We start from the raw sequence: 24,154 nt of genomic DNA, 5'->3' as shown, positions 1-24,154 counted from the left end.
CGCCTTGCACGCGCCCGCCTTGCACGCGCCCGCCTTGCACGCGCCCGATGCGAGCATAGCTGGCTGAAAGCCTGACTTAAGCCCTCTCCCCCCCACTTTTTCTGCAAATGCAAGGGAAACACGGCTGATAGTTAAAGTTCAGCCCTGCATACTACCTCAGAGCCTTGGGTGTGCTTCCTGCAGCCGTCTCCCCCTACTCCCACAATAAATAGCTGTTGCAGAAGCCTGAATCACCACTGCTGGAATATTATTTTATTATGCACAAGCAGTACCACAGTCATTCTGCTGTTGTTTTGTGTTAGGAGGTAAAATGTCTAGGTGGCAGAAATCTACAGGAGTAACAGAGACAAAACCATGAGCCTGCCACCACTACCACTGATCATGCAGGATGTCACTTTACACCTACCTATAAAAAAAAGGTGTAGGAGGTCAGATACAGGAACTCTTCCACAATTAAAGAAAGCTTTAAAACCTCTTGTGAAAAATATTTTAATTCCCTCTGGTGGGCTACTTGTGACTGTGTTTTGAGGAGAAAATGCTTTATAAAGGTGATCCAGAACATAGCACTACTGTACTATACACAGGCTGAATTTAAGTTCAAACCCAAGCAGATCATGATAACCCCATGAAGGAATTCTTGGTGTGTCACATCAGCAATAACAAGGCTTCTGATGCTGCCAATCCCTTTATTGGCAGCAAACATGCACATTAAGAATTGCATGCTCAGACTTCCTTATGACAAGAGAACTTGTCACAGTATAAGTTGTCTTACTTTTCCCTTCAATGCTTGTGTCTTACCTTTAATAAAGGTGTTTGGAACAACAGCCACTGCATGCTAGTCTGCTAACAGAGAGGGGGAATAGCAGTAGAGAAGTAGAGGATAAGCAACTCATTCACAAGTAGTCACATTGTTCTCTAGTCAGATTTCTGTTAGAAGAATGATGGAGACTTAAGAAATAGAGTTAAGACTGAAATAAACCACTGCTGGAAGGTACCAAAAATACATTGGCATTACTTGCAGCAACGTATACTTGCAGCAATCTTCACCTTCACATAGTTTTCCAAAGTTTCAAGAGCTCAAAATGCTACTGTCACTCCAGGAACATCCTTCTTTTTTGAACAGCTGCCTGTGCAGAGCTTTCATAGCTTCTGAAGAAGTCAGTACAGACCTACCAACAGTAGTAATGCTACTATGAAAAATTTAAGACATCTGCATCTTGCAGAAACACACTGATATACAACCTGAACAATTTATAGCCACAGATTACTCAATTCTTTGAACATGTCTAGCTTACATCAGACCCAGTCCAAGGCAATGACATGCCCAACAAGTTGGTGCACTTGACTTTAGAGAACCTTCCACACAGTAAGAAAGATTACTGGGTCTGCACTTTAAAGATACAGAAAAATGAAAAAGTTTTACTCATCCATCGTATCTTTTATTTCCTAATATGTGATCATCTTTAAGGAAGTTGACGGATAAGAAGTGAGGAACATACCAGCTGCACTTTACAGATTAACAACCACAAAAATAGAAAGCAACTATACAATCTCTGGGTTTCACAACTAGTTTTCATTGGTAACACTTGACGCAACAAGATTAACTGCAACAAGTGAAGAAGCTACATCGGTAAAGTGCTATTTGTTAAAAGTGGCTAGAAAAGCACAACTACAACAGACGAGTATTCGGTCGTTAGATTGTCGATGTCCTCAGAATCTTGCACTTCAGGCTCTGTGTTTTTTGATGAAATTGATGAGCCCATTTGTTGAGCTATCATGAGATGTCACTGGAGCATCTGACTCCAGTTCAGGCTCAATTTTCTTGGCAAGTTGTTTTCCAAGCTCAACTCTGCATTTTAAGAAGTAGGAGAACAAAGAAAAATAGTATTAGTGCTAACTTAAGGTATGTTAAGAATAGGTGCCAGTAAAAAGCAACTGGACAGTGAACATTATGGCTGACCAAATTATTTATTGTAGTGCCACTCATGAACAACTGGAATTCTCACGGGTGCAACTGCCTAGCTGAACAGAGAGCTCGAATTACACAAGAAAACTAAAGAGAAAAGCTTTGTTTTGTGTAGTCTTTCTGCACTCTAACTCCCTTTCAGTACTCATTTATGTTATGCAGTTTGCTGCATAGCAGAAGGCATTCAGCTTTCTCTTGTTCACTATTAAATACAGTATCTATCAAAATACTGACTTGTAGCACCAAGAAAATGAATAAGAACAGCTGGGCTGTGGGACTAAAAGCTTTCTTCTATCTGGACAAGAACCACCAAAAGATAGTCCAACAGCTGCAAGAAACTAGACTGGTTCTACAGCATATTCTGCTTGCCCTCCCCACATTCCATATTTAGTTTTGGATGCCATTCTAGATTTTTATGTGCTACAGAAAAAGAGCTGTATTTGTATCCCACTCTTATTTCAGATTTTATAGCAGATAGTTACAGCTTTTTAGACAGTCTTCCATTTTCAGTTTCTACTTCACTGTCTTAGGTAAAGAAACACTTCTGTGGTAACATAGCTCTAAGAATACATTCAGAAGATCTATCATTCAGTTTTTATGAAGGGAGCTTAGTGTAAATTACTATACTAGGCCTTCATAGAAAACATGCTCTTTGAAATAATCCCTGCTGTGGCACAGGCATGTTTTCACCTGAAAACAAGGAGTTATCCTTTTCCCAAATCTTTCTTGTGTAAGTTTTCCACACAGCATGTTCTACAGATTAAAGATAACATTTAATTATCTCCTGATGAAGTTTTCTATTTTTAAAGAAACCAAATTAACAAACTCCTTATTAAGCAGCTGCTTTCCACGTGGAGCTCTACCACGAACATAGGCAGAGGTGCAGCCTGCATTAGACTAGGGACCCCTACGCAAGGTTGGCAGATGCCTTCATGTAGCTCCAGCACATGAAAAATTAAGAGGTGGTCAGTCTTAACTATCAGGTACCACTCAAGCTGCCTACCAAATATTTCTAGAGATGTTCCCCCCCCCCCCCCATTACAAGGGAAAATTTCCCCTTCTAATTGTCAAAGCATGCATTCAGCCTGCTTGACGATGTACTAATTATTATGGTGTTGAGCCTGCTCAAATATCTTTTCTGCATTGTTTGTTCTTTTTTATTCCTATAAACCAATGGTCCCCTAGCTGGAATTGTATATAGGGTCATCATGCATGGCTGAACAAGGATACATTGTGGTTTATTCTCAGAAAATCTGGTTTCTAATTTAAACTATCCCATAATCATTTAAGCATTCCACTATTTTTCATTGTCTTTTCTAAGTCATGACACATTAAGGAAAACCACAGTTGGTAAGTATACCAGAAACAGATCAAGGAGACTTACCCCCACTGGTCATAGCTGTTAATATCCCAGACAACTCCCTGAACAAATATCTTGTGTTCATACATGGCTAAAACAGGAAAATAAAATCTCCATCAATAAGCTTTATCATAAAGCCTTAGTAAGCATTCACAGTTGAAAGATGCTTTACTTACCAATGATTGCTCCCAAAGTGAATGGGTTGAGTTTTGTAAACATGATGGAGTTGGTTGGGCGATTGCCTTCAAAGACCTTTGAAAAACAAGAGGTAAATTGTAGTATAGCATATTATAAACAGGCTTTTGATGCAAGTTGCACATTTTCCTGACAGCCCACGTTGGATTATTTGTATTAGCAGCAAAAATGTAATCCTGAAAGCTTTAAAGGCTAACAGTTTCAACCATAATTATTTTAATACTATGTATTATTTTTGTAGCCTATTACAAACAATGGCAAAACGTTATCTCCAAGCACTGCTACTCCCACCATGGCTATGGAAAGCTGTGAAACAAAGTCGGGGCAGTGAACAGACCATTCTTCCTGAAATGCCTCAAAAGCCTTCCAATCATTATACTTAACAGTAGTGCCATTTACAGACTGCTCCACTGTACCTGGCAAGGTAGAGCCTTGAATAAATATCCCTTTCACTGCTGTCAAGACAGTAGCACTTAATAGCCACCGGAGGGCACTGCTGCCATTAACAAGTGCCATCAAGCAGCATACCAAGGCAGCACCCTCACAACAGCAATACCACTAATCAGATGAAAACCAGCAAGTTACAGAGCCTGGTTACCTTGTGGGGCAGAAGCTTCTCCAGAGCATCCCCACTCAGTCCTGCTGCTTGCAGTTCCTTGCGAGCTTCATCAGCAGTCTTTCCTTTCATCAAGGCCTCAGTCTGAGCAAGGAAGTTGGCCAGAAGGATCTAGCAGGTAGAAAACAACTTTCATTAGCTCAAAATGCTGGTTTCAGTGCCTGAAACCAGACTGAGATGTCTTATTTTTAACACTGAATACGGCAATAAGTTATGCTATACTTTTGTGTATAATGCCTGCTATTGCTTTATACCTTGGAGTGCTGAGACACTTGATTACTACTTAATAGTGCATGCATCCAAAAAGATCCAGGATTGCTCCTAGAAATCCTGCCCATTGGAACTGACAGCAAACCTAGTAAGATTCAAAGGAGCTGGGATTTCATGTCCCTTTCACCCAGTGTCTACTCTACACCATATCATTAACATAGAATGCCAGCTGCTTTTCCACCAAGAATAGTCAAAGTTGAACAATATCAACTTTATCAATGTAAATTCTCACAGTACACCACATAGCAATCCCTACCAATACAGCAGAAGTTTTGTTTCTTATTCCTTGCCTAATATAAACACGCAAGTTGATGGGTGGTTTTATCCTACCAGTTATACTGACGATAAACATTTATGCTATCTACAAACCATAAAACCGTCTCTCTTGCACTACCATTTTTTAAAGACCATACTTGTCTGACAGAATAAAATTGCTGGTACACAATTCAATACCTTCAGTGACAAGAAAATATGGATGTCCTGATAAGGAACTCATTACCTTGTGATGCAAACCATTTCGGACTGGATGCTGAGTCTGGACCGGGATCAGAAAGTCACAGGGAATCATGCGAGTCCCTGCAAGAAGAGTCATGTTAATAGCCTTACAAATTGAAGTTTAAATAATCAATTCTCATCCCACTTCGAGTTATTGGAAGACTTAGCCACTTCAACAATTTTTAAAGTTTTATATAAACTAGGGTAAGTGACTACACAGTTCAGTTTCAATTCTACTTGATGCTCCTTATTTTAGAGGTGAAACCTGCATCTGTAGCCTTCTAAAGCCACTAATTAAGGACACTACAGTCATATCACGTTAGCCTAAAAAAGAGCCCAGCCTCTAGATCAGTGTCAACTCTGCACTCCTGCAGCTTTATGGTCAGAATTTAATTCTGAAACAAAGTAAGGTAGAGCCCTAGTTTACCTTGATGAATGAGCTGGTAAAAAGCATGCTGCCCATTGGTGCCAGGCTCTCCCCACACAATAGGGCCAGTACTGTAGTCCACACGAGAACCTTTCTTGGTAATGTACTTGCCATTAGATTCCATGTCACCCTAAAACAGAATAGTTATTTTTTTCTTGCAGAATCGCTATCAGTACAAAGTTCCATATGGACTTCAACTATAGTAAGTGCTGATTTTATAGAAATTCCATAAATACCAGGGTTACAGCTGCTTAATTTATGGGCACAAACTTAACTGAGATCTGAGGGAATAAGAAACAAATCTCTAAATCAAACAAATAAGACAAAAAGAATGGTGCCAAGATTGCTATTATAAGTTCATGTAATCAAGGACATATGATTACAATTTTAACATAAAAACATATATTCAGGTTCTAGATGCAGGACAGAAGCACACTTACATCCTTGCTTCTTGAAACCTTCTACTCTGGTTGAACCTTACCTGCTGGAAGTAGGCAGCAAAGCGGTGCATGTATTGGTCATAGGGCAGAAGTGCATGTGTTTCACATCCAAAGCAGTTTATATACCAGACCCCCAGCATTGCCAACAAAACAGGCACATTCTTCTCCAGTGGAGCCGTATGGAAGTGGTTATCCTTTTTAACAAATGAAAAAAATTACACCTCTCAAAGTAATTGTCATCCCTTCCAAATCTTAAGTTGTTTTTTTAAAAAAAAATCTTGTTTTAACTGAGAGAGCTCCCCAAGACAGTCATTTTAGAAGCACTGAGAGGGCATCAAAAGATGAACTTTAGAAACCACTCTGCCTTCAATTATCTTATTAACTTAAGAGAAGCAAGTCTGAAATAGGCATCCCACACTTACCATCCAGTGGGCTCCAGCAAGCAGACTCTCAAAGTTGTCAAAACCTAACAGTGAAAAAAACTCAATTTACATTTACTATTATAATTCAAACATGATTTTTCTGGTAGATAATTTTCTGGTAGTTGAATTTTCCTTCATGCAGAAAGGCTCCCAACCATTAATTAAGTTTAAAGTTGTACTTCAACATCTCCCAAAGTTTACATCCCATAGGACAGATATTAGTTATGATATTAGTTATGATTAAAGCTTGGACTTCAGAGCAAGCCCAATTTCATGGAACATACTTCAAAACCTTTGCCTAAACTCCCCATTCAGGCAAAATGAGCAACTGGAAGGAAAACAAAGACATTAAAACCAGAATCTGTATTATTAAAGGCTACGCAATTTTCTTATTAGCCACAGTGGGAAAAGCTTCCCCAAAAATCAGGGCAAGGCTACTAAAGCAGGAATTTCTGCATTGGTCTGAGGATAAACTGTGGTAAGGTTGTTTTGAAGAAAGGTTCTTCTCCCTTCCCTGTTCTCCTAGAAAATTCACCTGATGTTGTTTGCTCTTTAAATAGCAAACATAAGGGATTTAAATAGGGGATTTAACCATCATTTATTTTCACTGATTATTTTAACTAATGTCATCTTTTCTCACAAAACCATAAATCCTGATTGCCGTAGAGAAAAACAGAAGATTGCAGTGAAGTGTCTGGCAATCAAAGCAGAAGCTCTACCTATGGTCAGAATCCAGCTCTGGTAGATGAAGGATCTAAGCACAAAAAGTGCAGTAGTGCAGATAGCCAACAAAATCTTACTGCAGACAAAACAGTAAGTGCCTGACTTAAGTTTATTTTGCTGTTCAAATTGTTTTTTCCACACAACTCCTATTCGTATCATTCCAAGAACACCACAACCAGCGCTTTTCTTCTTACATCAGTATAAGGGAATTCTAGCTTTTATTCAGGAAACATGTAACTTTAGGGTTTGAGACTAATTATTGGAAAGGACTGATGAGGGAACAAATGCAAGGCTGCTGAACAGCATGTTCACAAAGAAACCAGTTTCTAGAGCTCTTTCACATCCACTGTATGCTCTCCACACACATTTGAGACCTGCATCAGAGATGCCAATAGTGCCCCTGTAGCAGTACAGATAGGTGAGGATCAATTTAGAGGGTCTTTATCTTTGTTCCACAATCAACTACAAACAGAAACAGCACTCATGCCATCAGGCTTCATAATCCAAGAGAATAAGTACTGGTGCTTATGATGTGATAGGAGAAGGGATTGTTTTTATGCTAAAAGACTCATGCAGAATAGGAGACAGGACTTGACACACTGAAGTTTATTAGTTACATGAACTAGATACTCTACTCTTAAGTAGTTTAAGCATGTCAGATGAAAAATCTAATTTTCAAGACTGATATGACTTTACATAAGCCAGACACTTTTGGCTAGGCAAGCAAATAGATATAATTTGACTACTTGTACCTACCTGAGTAACTTTGCAAACTACGTTTATAGTACTGAAGCTTTGACTTTTCCATCACATTTCATTTTAGCTGAAGCTCAGAGAAGAGGTTGGGTAAAACAGTGTTTGTCCCAAATCTAATACACAATCCAGTATTGTTAAAAAAATTTAAGTGGATATACTCCCAAAACAGGTTCTTATTAATATATCACAGGAATACATACCGATATGCAGGGCAATGGAGAGACCAATGGCTGACCACAGAGAATAGCGACCACCAACCCACTGAAAAAGAGACATCAGTTTAGACAGTAGAAGTGTAAAGGTTTTAAATTTAAGCTTATCTAAACTATTAGGAAATAGCAGCATGTTTAGACTATTTTCATCAAAAGATTCTTTTTGGAGGTAATTCACTACGAATCATGTGGCAATGCAAAGGGGATCTGTACCTTATAGTAGCCCCAACAAATCCTTAAGTATGCATTTCTTTAATGATTTAAAATTTTCCAACTGGTCTAGAGGCTATGATTTATAGAACATCTGGTGAAATAGCTCTCTTGATAATGACTGCAATTCATTCTCAAATACTATATTCACAGCTTGTGTTAACTGCTTTCCTAGTACTGATCTGTAAGAGAAGCCTGAGTCAGCAAGATTATGACATTATATAGGAAAAGGCAATGCTCAAGTTAAGTTCTAAACAGCAGCTTTGAAGTGTAGTTTGTCAGGCAGAGTCAATGAGACAGAAACCAGCCTGTTTCTGATTTTAAGTAGATAAGTAGAAAGGCCAAGGCTAAATGCACTATACTTAAAATATGCATCTGCTATAAAACATCAAGTTAGACTGCTGTTTCTGATGTTTGACCTTTACAGGCGAAGATTATATACAGTAGACCCCAACAGTCAAATGTCACAGCTTATAATAACTACTTACAGAGAGGAATAAGCTAAGGCTTCTATCTCCTATTACCCAGCAGATGATTAGTCAGCCAAGAACTCAGAAGGCTCTTCTCCAGACCTTCATCTACAGCAGGATTTGAATTAAATGGCCAAGATACAAGCCTGCTTTACTTGCTTGGCACACTCAGTTTACTTTTAGGCATAACTTTTCAAATGTTTCAGTACTGAGAATACAGTTACTATTTTTTTAGTTTTGTGTTGGTTAGTTTTCAATCAGTTTGCTGACATTTAACTAACACTTCCTGAAATAAATTCTAATGGTTAGCATCTACTGCACAACATTAGACATTTACTTACATCCCAGAATTCAAACATGTTCTCAGGGTCAATTCCAAAGTCTTTAACTTTAGGCTAGAATAAAAAAAGCATGGAAGAGAAGACAAACATTCTTAAAAACCTTGATGTCTAGCAAATAAAAAGCACAAGTTTTATGCCTATTAAATAGGCAATTGCCCAATTACATCTATTTTAAAAATACATAGCATCCATCAGAAAATACAGTATACTTTTATTTCTAAATATCACTATTGCCATTCAGCAGTCTTGAATTCAATGACATAACACTTGTTCTATCAGAGTGGCAGTATAGTTAGGAGTTGGACTGATACTGTTTACAATCAATACGCCCAGAATATTACAAGGGAGCTTCACACCAGTTTACCCAGCAGCCTCAATTGTTGCTGAGTCTTTTATTGCTGGGCCTTTTTTAATTGCTGCAGCTTCCCCCCTCCCCCTCTTGTTTGGGTGAAATACCACATCAGGGTATGTTACGCTCATCATATGCAAAAGATTATTCACATGAACTACTTGCATCACTTCAGCGCTTATCTTAGCATTTTGAGTAATATTTATTTATAGAGTAATTGCATTCACACACACTTACACAATAAGGGGTACCCTTCATTAATAACAGGATAGGTATTACAAGCACAACATCTTGATTTCAGATTTATAAAGCTCCAGCAGAAGAGACACATCTATAATGCCGCTTTGGAAACATTCCATTTATTTTCTGTAGAACACATATGCATCCTTTCAGTAGGAAAGTGAATTATTAGTATACAAATAATGGCATCTTAAAGGCTTCCTTACAGGATTGTATGTACAATAAGACCATCTTAACAGTACATAGAAGAAAATCTAAATAAAATTCTTATACTTACACCATTGGTAGACAAGGCAACAAAGTGCTTGGCCACAGCTGAAGGCTTAATAAAAATGAAGAATATTAGATCTATAATGCTAGTTTTTATTTCTTGTTATAAAACTGATTTGTTATCATTTACTTTTAAACAAAATATTGTTGACTATCATTAGTTATTTTCATGTTTATTAACTTGAAATCATCTTAATCACATACAGCGTAAGATTTGGCAGCATGTCTATCTGAAGAAAACGCTCTGACAATATTTTCACGAAGGCCTCCCTCTGGAGGTAGTCACTACTTTGAGCAGCACTCCATTTCCTTAGGAGTATGTTACCAGTTTGGTTTATCACTAATACCACTTTTGGGCAGATGGAGTTTGTTGTACAAGTGCTGCCCTTCCTGCTAGGGTTGCAAGATCAGGACAACTTCAGCTACTGATAAATCTAAAGCTATAGATTTAGACTTGAGTCTTTCAAGAAGTGTTTGGGCAAAGATGAGTTGTCTTTAACTAATATAATGGGAGACTTCCAAGCCCTGCTCTCAAAATAAGTACAGCTACCCTGACTGGAACATGTTGAAGACTACGTCAACTACCTGAGCAAGCAGTATTGCCTCTTTCTTGTAAGTTAGAAATTTAAGGGAATAAACAGAAAACAAGGCTTCTATTCGTAGCACAACCATCTGCTACAGAAATCTTATTTTACTGCTTCAACCATAGCTTCATATCTAGTTTTGAAAGATTTTCCAAGAATTGAAAGGCAACGACATGCAGACACCATATTCTTGGATTTCTGTGTCAGTGGTTCCACCAAGCCAGCTCTAAGGCAGATGCAATCATCTATTACTTTAGAGGCAATATTTGAGGGAAAACCATCCACAACCACCATCTATATTGGAAAACTTGTTCTGTTACTTTGTTCAGACATACCAGCCTGTCACTAACCATGATACACTTAAGTGTTGTGTATAACAAATGCTGTACTAAACAGATTATGCTTGGGCAGCTATTGGCCCCAATCCAAAGCATGCTTAAAATGACTGGGGAGAAACTGCACAATGACAATCTGTTGCATTCTGTTATGTAATCTAAGTACATTAGACTTACATCCTTAGCAGCATGTAGGAACCACTCTTTGGCCGTTTCCGCATTGGTGATGGTTTCTTGGGTAGTGAAAGTCTGTGCATTAGAAAACGGAGAAGCGTAAGACATTGTACTTAAAATTGAAACAACTTCAGGCTGCTAAAACATCATTTTTTCCAGATAACCAGATCAGAGTAATTCTAGAGGTTCATAAGACAGCTGCTAACAAATTTCAGCAAAAAAGCAAGCTTATCAATCCTAATCAGCAATTTGCTGGAATTAGCATAGTTATTCCCTATTTCCTTCCCTCCTCCAAACTGTTACACAAAACCTTGACACTAGTTTTCTCCTGTACTTTCACTAATTATGAAGTCATATCACTCAATTAGAAAGTAGCTAATTGAGCTTCAAAACAGGACAACCCAGCTGGATTGTCCTCTTGTTCTTTTATTCCTTCTTTTCTATGCAACACCACTCATTTTTGCTAAGACTCTGCCATAACTATTTTGCTGATTAGAGAAAATATTCTCCTGCTTCATGAAGAGTACAAAGAAGTTCAGTCATGCAGTTCTGCAAAGATCTACAACCATTCTGATTTACTCAACCATCAAAATTTTGCTTTAAGGGGGAACACTACATTCAACCTACTCTCATCCATCTCCAGAAGTATTTTGTTATGAAACAAGCCTGTTAGGGAAAACAAAAAAATGCCATTCATCTTCTTCCAAATAAATCCAATTATCTAACTACAGCTTGGCAAATAGAAACTGAAGTGTTACTCTTTTAATCTGGCAGTCTTCTGAGCCTTTGAACCATGATGCTTGAACTCAATTACTCAAAATGACCATTAGTGTTACTTTGTGAAGCTTACTTATTATTCCATAAGTTACTCAGCTACAATATTGCCAAAGTAAGATAATGAGCACCACAGTAGAGAAGGTCAGCATTACACACATTCATTTATTGCAGATTCTGTCTTCAACAGTAGAAAGGTCCTACTGTGCTTTACAAATGAAGGCAATCCACATTATGTAATGATGAATTCTATCCTCGGTTTCCTCTGATAAAGCAGAAGCCAGTATGTTCTAGTCAGCATACCTCAGAGGAATCTGGCAACTAGCAATTAAGTTTGAGGTTATAAGATAAGCTTGCTAACAAGGTGAGACTTACAAAGGTAGCTGTTAAGTCCATATTCAGAAATAAAGTGCTATCTTAAACTACCAGCAGTCTGTCTTCACCTATATTTAAGTAAAGAAGCTTACAATTTATAGTGCTCAAGGAACTCAGCATCCAAGTTAGAGAAAGCTTTTGCTACTACCCTAAAACAGAATGAAGATTCCCAAACTACACCGATGTGAAACACTAATGCAAAAAAACACTATTGACAACACTGTACTTCATAAACGATAAAAAAGACCACAAGTAAAAATAAGGAATGAGATGAAATCTTGAATTTCTAAGGAATAGCTACATGGGATCACACATTCCACCCACAAAGTATAGTAACAAATCTTGAATAGATTAAATTTGTGTTGGCTAAGAAACACCCAAAAATCTATCACATTGCTCTTGTGTATTACTTGTCAAGAGTGATTATTTTTCAGTGCTTGACTTCTGGATCCTTAAACACATCAGTATGCTTGTATTGCAAGTTTAGGATTAATCAGATCTTTTTTTTGTTTTGAAATAGTGCACACTAGAAGTCCTTAATCTAGAACTTCCTGTGGACAGATGTCTTGACTGAATCCTTAACCATTTGAAGTATGTCACACCAGTGACCTTATTAGACATACCTTTGATGCAATGATGAAGAGTGTAGTGTCTGGTTTAAGCTCAGCCAGGGTTTTGGCTATATGAGTACCATCAATGTTAGACACAAACCAAACACGTGGGCCTCCCTTGGAATATGGTTTCAAGGCTTCAGTTACCATCAGAGGCCCCTGAAGAAAAGCAACAGTTAGGTTTTATCTTCACTGCAGACATGTACACACAAAGATGTAAAATGTACAGAAGTCAGGTGCTTACCAAGTCAGAGCCACCAATCCCAATATTGACCACATCAGTAATTGTCTTTCCAGTGTAGCCTTTCCATTCACCACCACGGACTCTCTGGCGGGAAAAGAAACCAAGTATTTTATGCTATGTGTATGCTGAAGTTAACTCTAACCCAGGAAGTAGGCTGTATTTTCAAGCACTACTGCAGAGCATCTCCAAAGAAAACTTCAAAACTTCTAGACCATACTCAAAACTACCTTGCTGGGTAGACATTTCATTAATGCTTACTTCTGTACATGTTAGAAGTTTAATGCACATATTTAAAACAAACTCCAAAAAAATCTAGCCTTCTTACATGTGGACTACTACAGCATTTACAACAGGTGAACATAAAGACAACAGAAGTCTAGCTAGACATGAAAGAATCTTAGGCATTGAATTATTTGAACAAGACATTTGAACAGATGCCTACATTACAGATGTACAGAACCAATAGACATTAATGATATTTGAAGATTACTGTATTTAACTAGGGAACAAAAAGCTTTGTATTGCTGAAACAGTAGAATCATAAATGTATCTGACCTAAAGACAGAGAATCTTCAAAAAAAACTACTTAAGCAGACCACAACGAAATTAAAAGTGAGCTGGGAGCTTCTTCCCTCTCTCCTTCTGACTTTACAAGAATTTTAAGAGGCAGTTTCTAACTGAGAGTCAAGTAGTAAGGAAGATGTTAAGAAATAAAGCAATATTTGAATGGGGTACTTGATGTTCTACAAGACGTTAAACTTCTGAAACAAATACTAAAGGAGTAAGATCTAGAGAGCCCGTTAAAGAAAAGCCCACCTGCAAACTGACATGCAAGAAAGTCATGCTTAAAACAGCTCTAACTCCATGCTTGAGCCAGTACTGTTATAAACCTAATCCAAAAAGTGGAGAATAGCTTGTGTGAACCAGTCTATAATCCATGCCTCGCAACATGCCTTTAAGAGAACCTGGTTGACTATAGTACAAACATAAAAAGTTATGGTGATACATTATACCTGGCAGAAATGTTTCATTTTGTCCAACACTTTGTTTACTTCTGGAACAACATCTTTCCCATCCACAAGTATTGGCACATTGGAACGATTTCTCAGAGCAATATGAAGCACAGCACGATTCTAAAACGAGGAAGAAAGAAGGAAAAAAATGAATTATTTCTGACTTATCCTTCACCCAGAAAGTAGTACAATCTTAAAAGCTGATAATAATCCTTCTGATTAACTGGACCTGTTTTCTACTGCTGTCAAACAAAAATATCTACGTTTCAGTAGACAGTAAAGACTGCCCCCATAATGAGTGGTCAGATACGTGCTACCTTGTACACCATCTTTGCACCATATTAGCCTGCAAGTCCTAACTCATCAGGACAAACACCTGGCAATATCATGCTTGGGTCAACTATAAATAATTTCCACCTAAGAACAAACTGAGCAGTCAATGCCTGCAGCACCAAACACAGACGAGTCTTAAAGACGTGGCTAAAAAAAAATGTTCTAAATCAGAACAAGAATAGTGGACAAGTCAGTTCTTGCTATTAAGCAGCTTCCTTCTGTCTTACTGCTTAAAATGTATTCTGTAACACTGACAGCATCCTGTTCAACATGGCCATTTCATATTGTCCAAATGCTCCAGAGCCCATTCAACTTAATTCACTATCTTGCATTAACAGAAAATGAATTAAACCAAATCTAATTCCAGGTCTTCTTACTGTAAATGAGAAGCAGCCTGATAACGAAAGATTAGTCATCATGCAGGTAAATGTTAAACAAAGTTGCCATATTGAGACAGTATTAACATTGGGAGCTACCAGCAGAAGCCAAACACACCAGACAGTTTAATATTGTGTTCAAGTCCTATCAGGGGAAAGTACATTCCTCTAAGATGACTTCAACCATTACATTTCATCTCCGGAAAAAAAATTAAGAATAACTATAATATACAGTCAGAGATAGGCTAACCTTGAAATAATCTGTGTTATATTAGTCTATTGAAAAGCAGTATCTGAGAACCCGAACCAGGCAGGTGTGAAACTTAACCACATTTTCCCCTGCTCCCTTTTTTTCACCCCACTGTCTAAAACTACAACTTTGTATTAAAGGCATTAATAAAAAAGGAAGAAAAATGATTCTCCAGTAAAGCTTTCTGGTTTAGTCTGTGCATTTCTACAAACATGCAGTATTTACAAGCAATACAACATCCAGCCACTGAGTGATTTTTAAGTAAACTGCTTGTGCAACAACTACATCAGACAACCAAGTCAAAGCAAATACTGATTTCTGCAAATTTACCTCAAATGTGCTTAAATATTTAAGGTAGACCAGTAAATCATGTTACACTGATTTTCCAGTTTTCAACCTACTTCTCATTTAAAAAATAAGGTGCAACTGGTTCCTCTGTATGTTCTAGTGAAGATTTAACTATCATTACAACCCTCAGATCTACAAAGGGTAATATACTCAGTCTTACTAGAATGCATGGCTAGTTTTTCAAGATGGCTTATAGTCTCTACTACTAGAGGTACCCAAAGATAAGTAGCATCAACAATCCAAAGCAGAAAGTCTTATACAACCCTTGCTAACGCATTACATGCGGATTACTAAGCTTTATGAACACTCATTAGGCAAAAGCTTCTACGGCATACCTGGAATGAAACACTCTGCTCTATGCCCTTTGCAAGACCTAACTCATCTTCCTCTCTACAAAAGTGAAGAACAGAAAGGAAAAATACACCAACTCATCTAAAAACATTTTTTGTTGGAAGGAAGACTGAATAGCTTTATTCACATTTTTCTTCTGTGCCAAAGCTCTTAGAGTTTCACATGTAAGTAACAAATGTTACAACTACTTTCAGCATTTCAGAGTAGCAATTTGAGTGAGTTTTTCAAGACTTTTTACAGAGATGCACGAACATCCATAATATAAGCACAAATGAAAGGTAAGAACTATAGACAGAAATAGCCTTACCTCAGTGAAGTTGATCTTCTCTCCACTGAACATTCGCTCTCTGGCACTTTCCACACCCCTCGACTTTGCCTGAGAAATGTAAAAATAGATTTCTCTTAAAAATAGTAAGTCAACATGTACTACAAAGGTCCAGCTACACTAAAGAGAGTAAGCATGTAGCACAAGAGAGCAAAACAAAAATTAGATGAAAAACACACCATATACTAGTTTAAAAAAAATAATGCTTAAAACATGCTACACAATAAAATGTACTAAAAGATCAAGATGTAGTGAGTAGTCTTAATTACTCAGTTTCATCTTGACAGACTGCTACAGGATTTATATTTCTTTGTAACAGCTTTTGTTTGTTTTTAAACAGAGTAGCAGCAAAAGTAGTTTCATTTCAGCTATTTTGGAAGCTTTTTTAAAAAAAATCTATCCTATCCAGTCTTAGTCTTTGGCTGAACCAATAGTTAAGGAAGGTTTGTAATTCTGGACACCATGCTAAACTGAAATTAATGACAAGCTTCTTAAAATACATTCAACTGCAAATGAATCTCAAAACTAAGAATACGTAACATGAAACAATGTATTTCCATTTGAGGTCTAGAAAATATCAGCTTCTCTTACAACTTGGTATTCATCCCTTATTCTACTGCAAACCTCAGTAACAGTCCCATATGCCAGCTGGTTTGTTATAGACAAGTCTTGACAGACAAATCAGATAGCTCAAGAGATCTGGGAACTGAAAATGGTTCTGTTCCTTGTGGCCCAAGGAAAACGCCAGACTTTCAACAATGTCTTACTAGGCTTAAAGTCATGTGACCTTGAACTTTGATCATCTCTTGAATTCAGAGCTTAGTGTGTATAAACAATGATAGAATGAGTTACAATTCAAAGTTAACTTTTAGAACACTGAATTAATAAAACAGTTTTATTTAGTTACCAGTTCCACCAGCATTTTCATTACTTCTTCTGTAATGAGGTTCTTCGAATAATCCAGTAAGATATCCCCATGATCAGTATTCAGAGTCAAGCTGCCAAAACAGGTAAGTTGCTTAATTAAATATTCTTGAAGAGTTTTAAGCAAGACAATGACTACTCTACAAATAGTAAGTAATTAGAAACCAAGTTAGGCAAAGTTAATATAGTCGACCTGAGGGACTACTTGGCCTCCACAGATTTTATAAAACCATTTACTAGGTAGTACACCATTTTAACTGCAGACTAGTTTTCAACAAGCTCAATTGTAGTGTTCATTTTCTGAATGTGAAAGTCCAAATACAATGAAGTATATTTAATGCACAGCCACATGATCACATTCCACTTTCAACTGTGCCACTAGCAGTCCCTAACAATCAGTTTTTTCCTAATACATTATAGATACAAAGCTAATCACCATCTTTTGCAGCTAAAAAAAAAAATGAGCTGTCTTCCTACAGCTCCTTTCAGCAAGTTTAGCCATGTTTTTTATATGGCAACCCAAAACTGATTTACTAGTCTATACAACTTCATGTACAGAAGTACTGTCAAGCAAGATGCAGAATTACTTCCTATTTGTGCACTGCATAGTCTCACTTTGCTTACTGACTCAGTAGAGCTCTACAAATGATTTTGCTAATCCTTCCCAGAGAGCTATAGCTTAACATTTTAAAAGACAAAACTTGGGCTTAGATCTGAGGTAAGACATGAAAATAGCCTATTAGAAATCAACTAAGTCCTGTTGTATTTACTAGCCCTGTATCTAAATGAGAAGTTCCGCAGTTGCTTTATTGTCTTATACAGCAGTTTTTTACGTGTTTCTCCATTGCACTAATTAACAACCTAACATACACATTTACCTTAAATTCAAGGGTCAGTCCTTTAAGTCATTTGGTAGACTTTATCAAGTCTGCTGTGCAGTGCCTTATTCATAAGTTCCTGTCATGTTTGCTCCACATGCTCAAGCCACAGGAAATTGCATCTAAATTCAGTGTTTCCGTGTTGCTCATTATCTGCCCCGCTTCTAGTTTCTCAATATTTGGCCACAAATATTTTCACTTTTTTTTTTTTTTTACACTACAAAGATATATTATGGACTTTGCAGGGACAAAACATAGCATTGTTGCTATCCCAAACAGATACAGCATGACAAGATTCTTCACAGGAAGAATGGGACTCAACTTGCAATAACAGTAATGACCAGCAAGGTCTAGGCATTTTGGTGGTTTCAATTTTTGAAAAAAAAAAAAAAAAAAAAAAAAAAAAAAAAAAAAAAAGGTCAAGACCAGAAAACTAGTCTTAAAACACAGAAGTAACTACATAAGGAAAGGTAGGTATCTTCAAGCACAGGCTTAAGAGAACATTTATCAAAAAACAACGCATGCAAGGAAAATAGTAATAATACGGTTAATTACCCTTTTCTTCAGGAGGGTGCAAGAAGTAATTCTGAAACCCCAACCAGCTAATGTAAGAACACCTGGAATTTAACTAGCTAAGCTAAAGACTTAAGCTAGCTACCTCTCACCTGCCAAGTTTGCTCTTTGATACAGTACAGAAAAGGAACAAATCCTCCAAGTCTTTCTATTTAAAATGATATGTAGTATGTTTACAGACGGGACCCAGGTTTGAACACATTTCACTAAGGGCACTACATGAACATAAAATCCTTGAAATCTTTTATGTTTACCTGTCATACTTTATTTCTCCATTTTTTTAAAAAAAAAAAACATAAATAACTAACCTCACTAGGCTTACAAGTACCCCATGAATTCCTGGCTGGATTCAAATTACCAGAGTTGAAGAAACTGCATGAAGATGGCATTGCAAGACACCATAAAAAAAATAAGAGCAATGGCTAACAGTGAATACAGGAGATCCGATTTCCCACTTCCCACATATGAGGTACAAGCAGAGCCTAATCTCATCCTGAACCCTTACAGCAAGAGTTCCACCCCTTCTTTAAACAGGAGCACAGAAACGTGCAGCTCAATTGCATTCTGCTACACTACCCATTCTGCAATGCGGCATCCAGCAGTAGCGCTACCCAGGTGGAACAGAGGACTTGTCACGTAAGCCACATCCACACTTAAGTGATGCAGCCTTCCACTGTGAAGTGAAAGGCCCGCTGTTCCTACCAGACTGTATTTTGGCAGCACAAAAAGTCAAAAACATACTGTACATACTTGACCCTGCTCCAAACCAGAAGAGGCTATGCAAGTTTTCATCAATGGAGAAAAGACAGGAGGAAAGTTTGGTATCCATACTCAGTAAGACACAGCCAGTGAGCATAAGGCTCTTATAGTAAGATTTAATAGATACTTAGTCTCTGAGATGAAGTATTCAGATTAAAAACTGATATTCTAAAATTTCTATGGCACAAGTGTCATGAAGCACTTTTGCTTTGGTCTAACTCTTTTCCTTAGAAAAAAATCAATTATTTTATGATCACACCCAACAGATCTTCACGAAGATGATTCTCACATGAGGGAAGAGCTGCAAGTTAAGCAGAAGACCTTGTAGCCAAACCTCTGGGACTGGCTTTCAACAGATGTTAACTACAAGCCAGAGCCACAGGATGGTGGTAAAGTGGTAATCACTGAGAAGTATGCAAGCTGATTTATCAAACTAAACCTGGCTGTCAGTTTTGCATATTTGGGTATGACAGAATTCTTTGGGTAGTCGATAATGACGGTTTATCAGGAAACAGGACCAAAATCATGAAGAGAAGTGTCATTAACACAGATTAAGCAGTCTTAAACATCTTAACTGTTTCCTGTCCTTACGGTTTGCACAAGAGAACATTAAGTCAAGCAGCCACTTGAAGTGGGTACTCTCAGTAAAGAGCATTTCACAAGAAAAATACAAATTAGATAAACATGTTCTGAGTGACATACCTACAGCTTCCAGCACATAGAAAATATGCCATACATGAGTATATGTGCTTGAAACATGAGCTGCCAAATTCCTTACCCTCAATTAATGGTGCACAGCAAGTCAGTGTAACTCCCTTGGTCTATCACATATTCACAAGAAGCTAAATACAGACTATTTGAAATTGAGCTCACATTTTACAGTTAAAGTAGCTTGCATAATTAAGTGACAGCCACTAAGACTAATATTCAGTGTTATTCTCAATAGCAGCACTTGCTCAAGCCATTCAGGAAGAGTCTTGTATGAAGCATCTCAGTTACACCTTTGAATTTACTCAGTGTGCTTCAAGTTTCTTTTGTTAGAAGGATATTAATAAATTCAGTCTTTAGAAATGTACTGGAGCTAGAGAAGCTTGCAACCAGAACCTTTCTGCTAAAAAGACAAGAGATTTAGCTTAGAGATATTAATACATTTTTTAAAGTTCACAAAGATCCTTTTAGGAGCGCCAGATAAAGTTAATGCTCCAAAAACCTAGCATACCTTTCACATCAATGCAAAATGACACTAGCTGTTGTATGCTGGTATGCAGAACTTTGTATATGATGTTGCACTGCAATTCAGGTATTATCAAATGAACTCAAGAGGAGAAAAGTCGCTTTACCAGTGAAAACTTTGACACAGGCAACAAGTAAGATGAATCTTTCCTGAAGAAGTTGGCCATGTGTATATCGCCCAGGCAAATCAGTGATGTACCTACACACTAATGGACTTCCCAGATTGCTCGTGGAGCCCAGCAGTATAATTACACGTGACTGAATACAGGAGACAGCAGCCCCGTTTTATGGGATGAGGACATTGCACATTATCACGCTGCTTCCACGTCTTACTTCCTTCTCTAGAAAAAAGCCCTTGCAACGTGTCTGCTGTAGTACGCGTAGCAGGGGAGGGTTAAACGCCCACAGCACCGCGGGGCAGGGGCCGCCAGGTAGGCGCAGAGGGGCGGCCGGGGGCGATGCTCGGCGCTGCTCTTATCGCGGGGACAGGCATCTTATCGCGGGGACAGTCATCTTCTCATGACTAAGCAGGCGGCAGGCCCCAGAATGCCGCTGTGCCGCCGCAGCCCGGCGCTGTGCCGCCCGGCACGTCCCAGCCGCAAGGAGGAGTCAAGGACGAGCACACGCGGGGCCGCCGTGCCCGCGGCTGCCGGGGGGGGCTCCCCCCTGCTCGTGGTGGGGAGACACTGCTCGTCCTCCTGCCCGCCCAGCACCGCCCGGAGGCCCCGGGCGCTGGGGCTCGGCCCTGGCCGCCTTCACCGGGGCGGCCGAAGCGAGCAGCGGCAGGCGTGTGGGGGTGCATGGGGGTGCCTCCTGCCGGCGGGCCCTCTACCAGCCCCAAGGCTCCCCAGTCTCACCTGAACTTCTGGAAGCGGTCCTTGTCGCCCTCGAACAGCTGCCGCAGGACGAGTTTAGAGGCGTTCGCCTTGTGCCACTCGAGCAGCTTCTTGAAATGGGGGTCGGCGGACAGCGCCATGTTAGCGGCAGGGCTGAAGCAGCTCACGCTGCGGCGCGGAAGCAAGCAAGGCGAGCGGGGATGGGGCGGCCGCCCCTGGTTTTATAGCAGCGAAGCTCGGCCTCCTGCCCGCGGCTCCGCCCCGGCACCAGCCTCCTTCCCTTCGGCGGGATGAGCTTCCTCACGGCCGGGAGAGGCGCTTGCTGAGGGGTGGCAACGCGTCGAGGCTGTGGGGACGCCCGTTATGAGCCCCCCTCCCTCCTCCAACATACTGCGCAACGCGGTTCCCTCGCCCTGGGGCACCTGCGTGAGGCAGCGGGGGCCGGTGGGTTCGGTGCCTGTGACCGGGTTGGAAATGATCCGCCTTCCCTGCTGCCGCCACTGAGGGCCGTTTCCAGCCCGGTCCCCCCAGCCCCACTGAGGGGTGTGGGGGCCGCAGCGGCTTTGCTCACGCCGGGGGCTCGGCGCCAGCCCCGAAACCGGCCTTGGGCATGGAAATCCCTGAGAAGCTGAGCGCAGCATCTCCACTGCTGGGTGCTGGGGCTTTGGCTCCGGCAGCCTTGGCTTCCCCAGGCTCTTACATAAGGAGCTCGGCGCCTGGGCCGAGCGGCTGGGGCCTGGGTGCCCGCCTGGCTCTGGGGCGCGGCCGCCGCCTGCTCAAGGCAGGCCGGGGCAGGCGAGCAAGCAGCTGCTTGGTTCTTCAAGGAAAAAAAGTGGCTGTTCTGGGCACAGAGCAAACGTTGCTGAAACAGGGGCGTTTGTCGGCTTCCGGGGATTATGCGCTTGAGGCTTAGGTGAATAAATCCCAGTGAAGTCATATTTTAAGCACCTAAGCCCCTTCATGGATCTGGGCCTAAATCAGTCACAGAATGTGAATTTGACTCAGATCACTAAAATCACAGCCCAAGCCCTAAGCAACAGAATCTACATCTTTTTCCTTACTGAAAATCCCCAGACATTCTTAATTGAACCTGATTATGTTACCAAATGCATACTTCAGTGACAATAAACTTTATAACAAACATCCTTCCTTGACTCACAGTGCTCTTGTTTCTAAGGTTTGTTTGTTTTTCAAACTTAAAATAACTGTTTAACAAGCCAAATATATATATATATATTTTTCTTCAGCATAATAAATCTTAAACACTTCAAATGTTTTCACTTCTTTGGCAGTTTTGGTGGTCACTTACCCCTGCTTGTCACAGGTTTGGGCAACTTCTCGAAGGCAACGTGGGTTCTTTCGTGCTGCCTAACCATCCATCAGCGACTGTGGTTCCCTGCATGCTTTCATGTAAGGAAGAAAAGATAAAAGTAACAATTGGACTGTGAAGGTGATTCCACAAAGAAGCACACAAGTGGCCAGTAAGCGTTTAAGAAGCTACTTTGATCATCATGCAGATTGCCACGCTAACTTTATAAATTTTCCTTCCTTTTCAAGGTCTTTAGGATAAAAATCTCAGTAAAACTAGACTCCCATTCGTAGTCAGGCTATAACCCAGGATATAAAGTTCTCTGCCCTAACAAATATCTTCTATTTGTCATGGGGAGAGAATAAGTACCCTTTAAATATCTTAGCTTTACTGATGGAGTTTCATAGTCAGTCATTAAACATTCCTGACTCACCTGTATGATTTTTCTCAAATCAGGGCTAAAGGGATTTAATTAGTCTCACCACATCCCCACCAAATCCAGTGATCCCTTACATACATACATTTTCCTCAGTTTTTCTTCTGCTATCAACAGTAGTTACCCCACTTTCCTTGTCCTCAGAGCACCTGTCATGTCTTCTTTTTTACTGCTTAGTCTCAAAGTGAAGGTCTGCCATTTGTACAAATTTACATTCACTTCTCTTGCAGGTCCTCCCAGCTATCCTGTTGTTTTCTTAAACACAGGTGACATCACAATTTTACTTCTACTTTTCCTCTTTTATTATTTCCCATTTGGCAGTTCCCCTATCCTGCCTTTCACTGTAGAACTCTGCAAATATCTAAGTTGCAATCCTCTTCTTGAAATTCAGAATTTCATTGCATCTTGATATTTGACCAGCTAAAATGTCTTCCTCTGATTCCTTTATTAATTTTTCACTCATTACTGTAGTTCTCTTTTTTTCTCACCTCACTGTTGCACCTCCTTTGCAACCTACCCAACCACAGCACAGCTCTGTAGCTTCCTACTGCTCTGATCATGTAACAATCTTGAATTGCATCATTGTTCTTTTCTTTTTCATATGAAATTTGAATCCCACGTCCTCACACAGCACAACTGCCCAACTGTACCTCAGTCCACGATTCAACACAGCTCTATTCAATTTTGTTTCCCCTTACCTGTCTTTTTTATTATGTTCCTTGCATAATTTGAATTGTCTCCAAATCCTTGAGATCTTAAACCTTCAAGATCTGCAAATTCATCTGACCCAAACCCAAAGTCAGATGGATTTTGTTTGCTTCACATCCCAAATAAAAGGATGTTTCACATCCAAGCATTCTCCTCATGCTTAATTTTATCTGTGCAAGAGTGTATAGGGTCAGGTAATCAATAAGGACATACTAATTCTGGTTCACAGTGTGGACCACAACATCACTGTCTTGCTGCCAATTCCACTCTCTAAAATGCTAATTTTATTACTCATAGTTACTGTGTATGCTGTTCACATACTGTAAATTCTGTTTGCTTTGTTTTGTAATACTTTATTCTAAGATTTTGAAATGTTTTCTCTCATTTCATTAACCCTAAACTTCTTAAGTTATCTGCCATTTATATTTTCTTGCACATCCTTCCCTGCTGCCAGTACCTTCTTACTTCCTATAGTCTTTTGCTAGGCTACAGGATATACAATCCTTAGAAAGTTCTAGAGTTCAAACTACCCCTGCAGCAGACTATGCAAATTTTATGACATACAAAAAAGATATCCAGGTCAAGGTCCTAATTTTAATCTCTCAAGTCTACAGGATAAGGTTTGTAGCTGTTCCAGTAGTT

General features: G+C 39.4%; 1 protein-coding gene across 1 annotated transcript; it reads right to left on the bottom strand.

The window, feature by feature from the left end:
• Nucleotides 1–1,417: 1,417 nt before the first annotated feature.
• On the bottom strand, nucleotides 1,418–21,278 carry GPI (glucose-6-phosphate isomerase). The gene is made up of 18 exons (XM_035336792.1): nucleotides 21,081–21,278; nucleotides 16,764–16,854; nucleotides 15,839–15,907; nucleotides 13,873–13,992; nucleotides 12,860–12,943; nucleotides 12,628–12,774; nucleotides 10,859–10,930; nucleotides 9,770–9,814; nucleotides 8,904–8,957; nucleotides 7,871–7,931; nucleotides 6,192–6,235; nucleotides 5,811–5,963; nucleotides 5,330–5,459; nucleotides 4,907–4,983; nucleotides 4,120–4,248; nucleotides 3,503–3,578; nucleotides 3,351–3,417; nucleotides 1,418–1,849 (listed from the first exon to the last, which is right to left on the bottom strand). The coding sequence occupies exons 1-18, from the start codon at nucleotides 21,197–21,199 to the stop codon at nucleotides 1,726–1,728; spliced, it is 1,662 nt and encodes a 553-aa protein (XP_035192683.1). The 5' UTR covers nucleotides 21,200–21,278; the 3' UTR covers nucleotides 1,418–1,725.
• Between the last annotated feature and the right edge of the window lie 2,876 nt (nucleotides 21,279–24,154).

This window comes from Oxyura jamaicensis, chromosome 11, assembly GCF_011077185.1.
Source record: "Oxyura jamaicensis isolate SHBP4307 breed ruddy duck chromosome 11, BPBGC_Ojam_1.0, whole genome shotgun sequence".
Classification (NCBI taxonomy): domain Eukaryota; kingdom Metazoa; phylum Chordata; class Aves; order Anseriformes; family Anatidae; genus Oxyura; species Oxyura jamaicensis.
The sequence above is the reverse complement of the archived record's forward strand: the minus strand, read 5'-3'. Positions and strand labels throughout refer to the sequence as shown.